Below are 12,666 nucleotides of genomic sequence, written 5' to 3' on the forward strand. Positions count from 1 at the left end.
TTGGGGGGGGGGGGCTTTTTAGGTTTTTATTTGAAAGAGTTAGGTAGAGAAAGAGGGAGGGGTCTTCCACCCGCTGGCTCACTCCCCAGATGGCCGCAACGGCCAGAGCTACACCGCTCCAAAGCCAGGAGCTTCCTCCGGGTCTCCCACGCGTGTGCAGGGGCCCAAGGACTTGGGCCATCTTCCACTGCTTTCCCAGGCCACAGCAGGGAGCTGGATCGAAGAGGAGCAGCTGGGACTAGAACTGGCGCCCATATGGGATGCCGGTGCTTCAGGCCAGGGCATTAACCCGCTGCGCCACAGCGCCGGCCCGTTTTTAATTTTTAAATATTTTGCTGTATTTCAAGTTTCCCTCAAAGAAAACACATTTTAAAAAGACTGCAGTTGAGATGATGAGGTATGGCTGAGCGGGCGCCCTTGGCAGGAGGCTTGGAGGAGCACGCTTCTCCGGACAGCCTGGGCCGCGCTCAGCCCCGCCCAGCCCCGCCGTGGCAGCCCCCAGCGGGTCCTGTTGGGCAGTGCACGCTCTGCACGGACCTCCACGTGTGCTCTTGCTGTCCTGCAGCCTCCCTGGCGGTGAGCACGCCCACTTCTCCGAGTCACATCAGCAGCAGAGTTGTCAAACCCCATGCTGCCCACTGCACGCAAACTCACTCCCCCGTCTACCACGTCTCAGGTGATGGAGAGAAACCTCAGGAAGGAAGTGGTTTTAAAGACTAACTGGGGTGGCTGGTGCCGGTTCGAGTCCTGGCGGCTCCACTTCGCAATCCTGGGAAAGCAGTGGAAAACGGCCCAGGTCCTCAGACCCTGCACTCACGTGGGAGACCCAGAAGAGGCTCCTGGCTCCTGATCACGGCTCTGGCCATGTGGCCAATCAGGGAGTGACCCAGCAGATGGAAGACCTCTCTCTCTGCCTCTCATTCTCTGTGTAACTCTTTAGGGACACTGAACTGTGTGGGGCGTGGTCCTGCTGGGCCAGCCCTGGGGGCACCCTGGCCCGGCACGCACCACCACCAGCCATCTCTTGTCTGCGCTGACGTCCACCAGGTGGCAAGCCTGTCCTTAACTGCCCGACGGCTGCTGCGAGACAAGGGCACGGGCAGCCCAAGAACTGAGCCCAACCAGCAGGGTTGCCAGTGACCACACAGGCAAGTAGGAAATGCAGAATGCTCCGGCCTCTCCACATCCAATCCGCTCCCTGCTGATGCGCTGGGGCCCTGCACCCACGGGAGACCAGGAAGCGGCTCTTGGCTTCAGCTGTTGTGGCCACTGGGGAATGAAACAGCCCTCCTTGGCCTTTCAAATAAAATGTTTAAGATTTTCTGGGAGAAGTCGTTTAACCTGAGCACAAAGTGCCCTGAAACGTGGCATCCTCAGCCTCCCGTTCTCAGACAGCGGGAGAAGCCCACAGGCCTGGCTGGGCTGCACCTGCCGCCTCCCGGCTCCCAGGGCCCCGCTGTTGGAACTCTGGCGACCTCTGGGCTGCCAGTGTCTGTGGAAACTTCTAGCAGGTAAGCCCAAATCTGCACCGATGTCTCCTTTCTTCTTGCAAAAACAACAAAGGCAAAATGAAAGTCCAAGAGAGGGAAAGGGAGAAACTTAAAATGTGTTTTATAGACAGTGTTGGCACCGGGGGCCTGCTCCACAGAGGACAGGACAGCCACGAGTTGTGAGAAGTCTCGGGACTCCGAATGATCCAAAGTGCACGGCTCGGCCCACCCACTGCACCGCGGGCGCCCGTCCTTAGGCGCTGCAGACCAGGGAATCCGGTTTTGTCTGACCACACGAGCCAGCTGACTTGCTCAAGGTTCAGCTTTAAAGCAACATTTAATATCCTTTACAAGATGGGATTTGACAAGTTCAAGAGGAAAATCCGCTTAGACACGGCTGTGTCTGAGGACCCCTCCGGCTCAGAGCAGCGTCACGCTGGCGGCCTGCAGGTAGCCCTGGAGGTACTGGAGCGCTTCTGCGTTGAGGCTGGTGCTCACCATGGACGGGACCTACGGGAGATGGCGGACACTGACTGCTGCGGCCCCCGAGCCGATGCGCCCCGCAGCATGCTGAGGGGTGGGGGTGGGGGGGTCTCCCACCCGGGACAGAACACAGTGGGAAAGGCTTGGGTGCTGGTTCTGTGCACCCGAGTCTGTAAGCTGTACTAGCTGAAGGGCGGCCACGATTTGAGTTATGTTCAACTCACACTTTAGTAAGTGATGTCATTCTATGCAGGTGAAGGGTTTTCCCTCTTTTTTCCTAAAAGCACTCAAAGCACCTAACAGGAAAGAAACAGGGCCGTCCTCTGACGACAGATGCTCACCCGGCCGGGACAGGCGGTGGACAGTTTGTGGAGCGACTGCGCCAGGTGAATCTTGGGGTTGTTCACCATCTGCCCCACGGGGTCGTGCTCCTTCCTGCCGGCGAAGGCCAGCTGGGAGAAGGCCGTCTGGTAGCCCGGCGTGTCCTCGATGTCAATGAAGTGCTCTTCGTCGGGAATGGTGTCGTCCTCGGGCAGCTCAAAAAGGCCAATCAGGGACTGCAGGAGAGGAGTCCTGCACGGAGGGAGGGGGCAGGAGAAACGCTCGAGAGGAGCCTGGGGGAGGCGCCTCTCGCCCTCCTGCTCGGTTCCGTGACTACCCAGGGTGTCTTCCAGAGACCACCACTCCCAAGCTGCCGAGTGGCCGTGTCTACCAAGGAACTGAGTTGCCAGACCCCCCAGAACCAGGAGGAACGGACAGGCCGGAAGCAGCACACGAGGAGCTGGGCCCTTCGGGCCCCGAGTGAGGGCTTGGAAGAGCCTCTCTCAGCCCCTGGCTCACTTGGGCTTCTGTCAAAAAAAAAAGGCTCGTGAGTTCATCCAGAACCTGGAAACAAGATCCTTCTAGGCCCAGGAAGAACCACGACCCCGTCTCGGATCCGACGTGGTGAATTCGCAAAGACGCGGCGGCGGGGCGCTCACCACAGCTTGGTGTACTCCGTGTCCATCATGGGCGGGCATTCCGTCAGCAGCTTGGTGATGCCGACCGCACAGATCTTCTTCTCCACGTTCCCAGAGACCTTCTGGATTTCAGGAATAATGATTTTTTCCAAAACCATTCCAAACATCCTATTAAAGCAAAATACACAGTGTCAGACTAAGGAGTAGAATAAAGGGCTGAACAGAAAGGCTGCAGGTTCTGGGCGGCTGAAGAGACCCCCCCCCCCCCCCGGGCGAATCATTACTTTTCAAGAAGCAACATCTCCTACTCCTCACAGCTGCTGAGGGACGAGGGTGAATACGCTTTTTAAGAAAAACTAGGAAACAACGAATCTTCCACCCTCCAACAACCACTGATACTTTAATTTCTAGATTATCCATAAACTTCCCAACGTCCTGTGCTTATTTACCTTTAAGCATTAATGACTGTTCAAGGAAAGGTTTTGGCCAGCGATCACTGCTGCTAACATACAAAGAACAACACTTCTCAAATTCTAAACGACACAAAATCCTTCCAGAACTCCTGCAAGTGGACACGGTGGATCATGGCCACGTTAATGCTGTGGACAGCAGGTGCACTCCCGCCAGCCAGGCACACCTTTTCAGATGTAACTCAGGCCCAGGGCTGTCCAAGTCCTTCATCCCAGAACGGGAGGTGTGGCCTGCATCCTCTTAGTATCTACACCAGGTGGGTCTAAGCAGAGCTGTACTGGTCCGCAGGCTCTTGGCGACAGCACCTACCCCTGGCAGTGGGGGGTGGGGGGCTCTGGGAATCAGGTGAATGAGCTACTCAACACCCAAGAATATTCTGGAAACCGGGAGATACTATTCCCATACCACCACCTATGATAGTAACAGCTGACAATAAAACGATAAAGCAAAACTTACTTTGGTTGTATACCATCAAATATTTCTTGCAGTGCCAGTGCCCCATATTTTATGCAATACAGATTAATAAAGACTAAGAAACCTGTTGAAAGAAGACACAATGTCAGAAGAGAGGATCACTGTACTAGGGGATTTAGTCAAAATCTATGCATGATCACTAAAAGCCACTGACTAAGTTGGTTCCTGGCTTTGGCCTGGCCCAGGCCCTTGCGGTCGCAGCAATTTGGGAGTAAGCCTACAGAAAGAAGAGCTCTGTCTGCCACTTTGTCATTCTGCAGGTCAAATAAATCTGTTAAAAATGTTTATTTTCATTTACTTGAAAGGAAAAGAGAAAGAGAGGTATCTGTCTCCATCTGCTGGTTCTGGGCCCACAACAGTCAGGAGTCCAAACTCCATCATGTGGGTGGCAGTGACCCGAGCACAGGCTACCTCCCAGGATGGAGCAGTCAGGACTGGAACTGGCACTCCAATGACGGATGTGCATCTCCAAAGTACAGCCTAACCCCCCGTGCCCCATCACCCAGCCCGTTATCTGCCGTGCAAGCAATTTAACAGAATTTCTGTCTTTAGAAATGCCATCTCCGACCTATTTACATTTCTACTAAAAAGAAAGCTGTGATATCGGAACACAATGCATGGGAAACCAGGGTTCTCCAGATGTGACTGGCCACAGCTGGTCTGTCACCACAAAGAGCAGGAACTCTGGTACTTTCTCTCCTTCTGCAGAATACCAGACTTCACTCACTCTTGATGAACTTAGTTGTTTTGGAGTTCTGAAGTCTCTGAAACAGCAGGATGAAGATCTGCTTCCTGTACTGGTCGACTGACGCACTGCAGAAATGAACAGAAGCAGCCGCCTGAGCCCAGGAGTGCCCTGCGCACCTGGCAAGACCCCGAGGAGACGGGCGCGCCTACTCACGGGGGCATGTGCTCTATGATGCTGTTCAGAAGGTAGAAGCCTTGGTGGTCGTTGGCTTTGGACGCGATCAGCTTCTGGAAGACGCCGAGCAGCCCAGGCTGCAGGAACCAGATGCCGTCGTCACAGACAGGCTGCGCCTGCTCACGCTCCAACAGCCCCAGCGCCCTCCCTCAGACACAGGGCGGGGAAGCCGCCACTGCAAGACGCCAAGTTCCTGAATGGGCTCCTCTGCCTCTAATTTTTATTTTCTACCACCATGGACATAACTAAAGGATATACGGTTCTACTGAAACACATTAACGTTTTCTACTACTTCTATTAAACTCATTTTCAATAAAATTTAGAACCTGCCACCCCAGCTTCCCCTAGAAACCCGACTCACGATCTTGTCCGCGGCGGCACTTGCGATTGTATTTGAACCACGTTCGAGGAAAGCCTGGAGGAGCCTCACCAGAGCGGGAATGTTCCCTGTCCTCTCCCACAGCACTGGCTGCAGGAGGTGAGGGAACAAGGCCATGTAGGACGACGGGATGTCATGCTTGTGTGTTTCCAAAAGCAGAGACATCACTTGAAAGACGTAGGGAATGAATTCTGCTCAGGAAAGTAGAAGCGGAGCTGTCAGCGTCCGAACGAACGGCATCCCGCAGCACCCGAGAACCTGGTCCCCTCTCAAGGAAAACCACGCTAACTTACCTTGCACATCATTTTGTAGAATTTCTGTGAACACCAGAAACAAAGCTTCCTCAAAGTTTACCACAGCAGCAGGGTTAGCTTTGCAAGTTATTCTTATGGATAAGCAGATTGCTTCAAACATGTAGTGATTAAAGTGAGGTTTGCTTGGATTCTGAAATAGAAATGCTAATTATTAACTATGTTAAATATCATCTAAAGGAGAACACACTGACCTTTCCAAAACATTTAAAGTAGATACCATCTACTCTTAGTAATCAGCATTAAGAAATAACTTGCACTAAACTAGAGCTTGTTTGAGATTTTTTTTCAATTGGCCAAAGTCTGCTATGAAAACACTGCCCACTTTGGAGTCACGGGGAGGTGATCACACGGGCCTCAGCCCCAGAGCTGTAAGGGACTTCTCTGAAAGCCCCCCGCCCATGTAGGGCCATCATGGTCAACAGCAGGTCCCAGCTCTGCCACCTGCCTTAACGTCCACAGGTCTGAGTCTGTCTCACATGAAGATCCTTCAAGTATCAGCAGTCTGAAATTTCCTTTTTAAGCCACGCAATCTCTATTTTCTGTCCAGTAGTCCGTGTGGAAGGCCGGCCACACAGCTGATTCAATCACTCCCCATTCCCCCTCCATCCCCTCGTCCTGTGTCTGACGTCCCTCTCTTGCTTCCTGTGAACTGATCTCCATGGTCTTAATGATTAGGAACACACAAAGGATCTGTTAGGCTTAAACTCAGTTGCTATTTTCTAAAACTTAGTATTACTGCTTAAATATGAAAAAAAAAAAATCTGTAGAACTTAGGGTCACAGAGATTTGGGAAACAAGAAGGGCGGAGATGCGCACGCGGCCTCGCAGGCACCGACTGCGAAGTCTGCGTCACCAGTTACTCTGGATTCAGCCGCACTTCAGCGTCCTAGTACGAGCAGTGACTTTTGTACTGAAAATAAAACTGCACATCAAGCTGTGTGTCGGGGCCAGCGCTGTGGCGCAGCGGGTTAAAGCCGCTACCTGCTGTGCCGGCATCCCATATGGGCACCGGTTCGAGTCCCAGCTGTTCCACTTCCAATTAGCTCTCTGTTTTGGCCTGGGAAAGCAGTGGAAGATGGCCCAAGTCCTTGGGCCCCTGCACCCACGTGGGAGACCCAGAAGAAGCTCCTGGCTTCGGATCGGCGCAGCTCTGGCTGTTGCGGCCAATTGGGGAGTGCACCAGCGGATGGAAGACCCCTCTGCCTCTGCCTCTGCGTAACTCTGCCTTTAAAATAAATAAATATCTAAAAAAAAAAAAAAAGTTTCTGTGTCTGCACTTCAAGGGGACTCCCATTATTTAATGTCTCCAACCTACTGTTATCCCCACACTTTAGAAAGCGAGTATGTTAACTGCTGGTCAGAAGAATCCACAACCTTCTCCACAGCCTCACCTAGTGCCAAAGAATTCTGAGGCCCAAACAGTTGGGAGTAAGTTAAAAAGCAACCGCACGTTCCCCAGTGGCTGTTACCTTACTGACAGCTAAGAGCTTCTGTGTGAGCTGAGTGATCAGAGTGGGGATGTAGGGGATTATGGCTTCTTGGAGGAGGGAAAAGCTCCTCATGATCGCTGCAACACAGGAAAACAGCAGGACAGCTTGGTTAAACCTCAGCATGAAACAGTCAGAGACTGGCCAGAGTCACCACCCACCTACACACAGACACCCATCTAAGACGCTCAACCCTCTGAGTGTGCCCCGTTTAAAACCGAGATCTCATTTCCTTTTACAGAGAAGAGCAGGGTGAATAAAGAGGCAAAGAGGGGGAGGGGGAGGAGGAGCAGGAGGAGGAGGAGGAGGAGGAAACAATGGCTTGACGAGGGCAGAACAGCCCTGTGAGCACTCATTCAGGAATAAGCGGCAGAAGTGTGTATCTCTGGCCTAAAGGAAACACGATCCCAGCTCACAGGACAGTGAAAGAAAGGCCGCCTACCCCTCTCCCTCAACAAGAGATTGGCAGCCCAAGAAAACTAAAAATGCACGTCAAGGCAGAGAGTCCACACTGCGGACACTGCTCATTATCACGTGCCCGACCCCAGTCGGCAGGGGAGAGCCACTTCTCAGCGTGAAACCTGCAGATAACGTTCCCAGAAGGAAGCCTCACTGAGCAGATGTACACAGGACCAAGGGACAGAAAGCGATTTTTCTCTCGCATCCTGTACTTCATGTGTTTCCTTTACACGAGCCAAAGACTAACTCGCCGTTAGCAAACTGCCACCTGTCCCCGGCTTAGCCAGCATCGTTTCCTGGAGAAAGCTTTTCCCCGCCTTGGAGAGGGCTACAGGGTGCGTTAGGGCCCTTGCTCTGGGTGAGTCGGTCTTTCATTCACCCCCACAGTAGTACCCACTGCACACTCTCACACCACCCAGAGCGCACTTCATGAGTGCCGGGTACACACACATCCCCCAGAGTCCTGACTCAAACTGTATGACCAGTATCAGCTTCTCTGAGCAGTGTGTTCTAGGACCCTGGCTCTGTGCTCAGCTTTTGGGATCCAACAGTGAAAAAAGGACCAAGAATGTCCCTGAAGTTGGAGCAGGCACCAGGACAGGCCCCTAAGGCAGCACGGGCAGAAGGGCCAGCTGCCCACATCCGTGGCGGTATCTGCGTGGCACCCACCGTGTACAGCCACGCCTCCCAAAGCACTAGGTCAGTAAACGCCGGCACATGGAAGGAGAGGGAGCGTGCCACGTTCCACAATGAGGCTGTCTACTTCAGCTAGAGTACTTTTTTTTTCTGCAAACAGTTAACAAAACAGGATTTTTCACGATGAAACCTCTAACGCTATTTCTTCACAATGTCGCAAGGTAGAATTCCGGGTTTACCCTCTGAAGCTAAGGTACTTAAGTTACAGAGGCTGAACACCACAGAAATGGCCTACCTTTCATAATATATTCATTTTCTGAAGAGCCGGGAAGAGTGAGCGCTTTGAAAAGGTTTGTTAGCAGAACCTCAACAAACGGTGCGATTTCTGCGGCTGTAAAACTATAGATGAGAAAACAGCTTTCAGTCACTGCCAAGCCTTGTGCCTGTCACGGTGGGGTACCCTGGGCCGCCACTCGGTCACGCTGCTCAGTGTGAAACTGAGAAGTGCATCTCCCACCACGGGCCGGCCACTGGTAGACCACTCACATGTGCTCACATTAAGCTCCCGAGGTAATCTGGGACACAAATAACCAAAAGCCAGGCAGACGCATCCTCTAAGGCTGCCTGGTCATTACCCTCGCTGCCTGTCTGTCACCATGAAAACAGCCTGGATTGCAAGGTCTTCACCATCTCTTCCCTGGAGAAGGGGCAGAGTCACAAATGTTTCTGCATAAATTCTGGGCCAGAAAACAGGTACTGGCTTGACTCACCTCAAAGGATGTCCTTTCAACCCTTAATTGGCCACAGAGTATGTGTACTTCAAGTTCTTGATGAAGAACAGAACCTAGAACTGTTTTCCATCTCTTACCCAAAGCTCAGTTTCAAGAAACAACACTGCTGAAGGATGGCCTGAAAGACACACGGACCACCCATCCTTCTACCCGGATACCGAGATCAGGCCGGCCGGCAGCTACTTTCTCGGGCCTGCAAAGTTGCTCTCACTCAGACCTACGTGAGGTCACAGACACAGCCACGTGAGACTCGTGGCTACCTGGTGCCCAAGTACCTGCAACGGCACTGTGTTCCCAGGGAAAACCACGCTGATGCCTCCACACTGACGGTTTCCATTTTAACCCAATTGACACTCTGAATATTTTAACTCCCAAATTTCCTTTTTACGTTGGCTGCTAGTACCACAAATACAATCTGGAGTTTCTCCTAACAACTACATGGGATTCTCTGACACACATAGTTTATTAACCTTATCCAAATTATGTCCCCTGCTCCAATTTATTCTCTTTTAGTTTTATTGTCCTGGGGGACAGTGCTGTGGTGTAGTGGGCTAAGCCTCCATCTGCAGTGCTGGCATCCCATATGGTCACTGGTTCTAGTCCCAGCTGCTCCTCTTCCAATCCTGCTCTCTGCTATGGCCTGGGAAAGCAGTAGAAGACAGCCTAAGTGCTTGGGCCCCTGCACCCACCTGGGAGACCCGGAAGAAGGTTGTGGCTCCTGGCTTCAGATCGGCCCAGCTCTGGCCATTGCGGCCATTTGGGGAGTGAACAAGTGGATAGAAGACCTTTCTCTGTCTCTCCCTCTCTGTAACTCTACCTCTCAAATAAATAAATAAAATCTTTAAAAGAAATTTATTTTCTTAATCTATTTTGGGAAGCTGCCTCAAATCCTTCAGGAATGAATACAAATGAACAGAAGTACGACCTTGATTTTCTGAACTACATTCAGAGGTATCTCTGACCACACAGTAACAGCCTCAACCCCCAGCTAAAAGAACACCAGCCGCAGAGAGCCAAATACTCACAGCGTGGCACTGTTAGGGCCTCTCATCGTGAACAGCCTTTCAAGAGCATGTGCTGCGTAAGTGTGCACAACAATACTTTCAGCTTGAAGGTGATTAATCAAGAGAGGAATAGAGACTAAAAGATGTTCTTTTGGCACCTGAAAAACAGAATTATATGCCCAATCTAAATCCAATGGTGATACTTCAGTCAAACACAACTGAAGGGGGCCAGTGTCTGGTGCAGCAGGTTAAGCTGTAGGCTGCAACTCCAGCCTTCCACATGGGCACCAGTTCAAATCCTGGCTGCTTCACTTCTGATCCAACTCCCTGCTGATGCACCTGGGAAAGCAGTAGAAGATGGCCCAAACTCTTGGGTTCCTGCACCCACTTGAGGGATGCAGAAGAAGCTCCCGCCTCCTGGCACCAGCTTGGCCCAGCCCTCACTATTGTGGCCATTTAGGGAGTGAACCAATGGATGGAAGATACCCCTATAACACTTTCATATAAATAAAAAAATCTTTAACGTATTTTATTTGGTTATGGCTCTTGACTTGAGCTTCCTATGAATTCAGTTCCTGGGAGGAACCCAAATAAATGGGTTCCTGCCATCCACAAGGGAGCCCTCCCTCACCTGCATTCCTGACTCACTGTATCAAACCCAGTCTTGGGCATGGAGGAAGTGAACTGCTGGAAGGGAACCTCCTATCTTTGAAATGAATACTTTTTTTAAAAAAGATTTATTTTATTTATTACTTGAAAGGGAAAGATTGAGAGAGAGATCTATCTGCTGGTTGACTCCCCAAATGGTTGCAACAGCTGGGGCTGGGCCAGGCTGGAGCCAGGAGCTTAATCCTGGTCTCCCACGTGGGTGCAGGGGCCCAGAGGCTTCAGCCAACTTCTGCTGCTTTCCCAGGTGCATTAGCAGGGAGCTGGATCAAAATTGGAGCAGCTGAGCAGTATGGGATGCCTGCTTAACTTGTTACCCCACCACATCAGCCCCATCAAATATACATTTTTAAAAACCCTTTATGTAAAAGTTAAAATGTAATCCTTTTTTTTTTTTTTTGAATTGGGAACGATTTCTATAGTATTTTCCTCTAAATCTACTTCCTCGTTCTCCCCTGTGAAATAGCCTAAAACCAATGACAAGTCATTTGCAGTGTCTATGATATGCAGGTATCTTTAAATAACATCTCCCAGTGTGGGTTCTATGGCACAGCAGGTTAAGTTGCCTGCATCCCACCTCCGAGTGCTGGCTGCACCCCAGCTGCTCTGCTTCCAATCCAGCTCCCTGGTAAGGCATCTGGAAAGAAGCACACGATGGCTCAAGTACCTGAGTTCCTGCCACTCATGTGGGAGGCCCAGATGGAGTTCCTGGCTCCTGGCTTAAGCCTGGGCCCATTCCTGGCTGTTGCAGGCATTTGGGGAGTGAGCCAGTGGGTAGAAGGTCTCTGTCTCTCCCTCTCTGCCTTTCAAATGAAAATGAAAATAATAAAAATTAAAGAAAAAAAAGTACGATAGTAGTGGTTACAACAGAATGGATGTACTAAAAACCACTGAGGCACATACTGGAAATGGTGGATTCTGTGTCATGTGAACCAGACTTCAAATTAAAAAACGCTAATAAAAATTATCAATGAAAGAAAGTTCTTCGCTTGAATCCATTGATCACTATCAAGTGGCAACCAGACATTGACCACTCTCATTCCCCTAGCTCCCCCACACACCCCACAGAATCTTAACCTCATCAAACCCCAAACCCCCCAATACAGAAACGTGAGATCAGAGAATTAAGTAGTTTACACCAGGAACATACAATCACTCCATATTACAATGCAGGGAATTTTTCTTTTTTTTATAGATTTATTTAAAGTTACACAGAGAGAAGGAAAGGCAGAGAGAGAGAGAGAGAGAGAGAGAGAGAGAGAGAGAGTGAGAGTGAGTCTTCCATTCACTGGTTTACTCTCCAAATTGGCTGACACGGCCAGAGCTGCACCAATCCAAAGCCAGGAGCCAGGAGGCTCCTCCGGGTCTCCCACACGGGTGCAGAGGCCTAAGGACTTGGGCCATCTTCCACTGCTTTCCCAGGCCATAGCAGAGAGCTGGATCGGAAGTGAAGCAGCCAGGTCTTGAACCAGTGCCCATAAGGGATGCCAGCACTGCAGGCGGTGGCTTTACCCGCTATGCCACTGCGTCAGCCCCACAATACAGGGAATTGTCCAAGATAGTTTGGTTGGTTTCTCTGGCCTAAATATCAGGCTTAAGAATGGTATGAAGGATGGCCGGCGCCGCGGCTCAGTAGGCTAATCCTCCACCTAGCGGTGCTGGCACACCGGGTTCTAGTCCCAGTTTGGGGCGCCGTATTCTGTCCCGGTTGCCCCTCTTCCAGGCCAGCTCTCTGCTGTGGCCAGGGAGTGCAGTGGAGGATGGCCCAAGTACTTGGGCCCTGCACCCCATGGGAGACCAGGAGAAGCACCTGGCTCCTGCCATTGGATCAGCGCGGTGTGCCGGCCACAGAGTGCAGGCCGCGGCGGCCATTGGAGGGTGAACCAACGGCAAAGGAAGACCTTTCTCTCTGTCTGTCTCTCTCTCACTGTCCACTCTGCCTGTCAAAAAAAAAAAAAAAAATCAACTAATTAATTAAATAAAAAAAAAAAAAAAAAAGAGAGAGAGAAAGGTATGAAGGAGGCCAGAGTTGTGGAATCCAGTATGGGTACTGGTTCAAGTCCCAGCTGCTCTACTTCCAATCCAGCACCTTGCTAATGCACCTGGGAAAGCAGCAGCAGATGGCCCAAGT

General features: G+C 51.3%; 1 protein-coding gene across 2 annotated transcripts in view; it reads right to left on the reverse strand.

Moving 5' to 3' along the window:
• Positions 1–1,808: 1,808 nt before the first annotated feature.
• CSE1L (chromosome segregation 1 like) overlaps positions 1,809–12,666 on the reverse strand; it is a 42,580-nt gene continuing 31,722 nt past the window's right edge. For both annotated transcript variants that reach the window (XM_008274809.5, XM_008274808.5), the window contains 11 exons: positions 9,891–10,027; positions 8,370–8,473; positions 6,962–7,059; positions 5,472–5,622; positions 5,161–5,369; positions 4,779–4,876; positions 4,605–4,690; positions 3,860–3,941; positions 2,954–3,100; positions 2,315–2,546; positions 1,809–2,000 (listed from right to left, as the gene is read on the reverse strand). In XM_008274809.5, coding sequence (XP_008273031.1) covers positions 1,911–2,000; positions 2,315–2,546; positions 2,954–3,100; positions 3,860–3,941; positions 4,605–4,690; positions 4,779–4,876; positions 5,161–5,369; positions 5,472–5,622; positions 6,962–7,059; positions 8,370–8,473; positions 9,891–10,027 — 1,434 coding nt within the window. In that variant the 3' untranslated portion in view covers positions 1,809–1,910. The remainder of the gene's footprint in view (positions 2,001–2,314; positions 2,547–2,953; positions 3,101–3,859; positions 3,942–4,604; positions 4,691–4,778; positions 4,877–5,160; positions 5,370–5,471; positions 5,623–6,961; positions 7,060–8,369; positions 8,474–9,890; positions 10,028–12,666) is intronic.

The sequence above is a fragment of the Oryctolagus cuniculus genome, chromosome 11 (genome assembly GCF_051225735.1).
Source record: "Oryctolagus cuniculus isolate XC-2025 breed Fujian yellow rabbit chromosome 11, ASM5122573v1, whole genome shotgun sequence".
NCBI lineage: Eukaryota > Metazoa > Chordata > Mammalia > Lagomorpha > Leporidae > Oryctolagus > Oryctolagus cuniculus.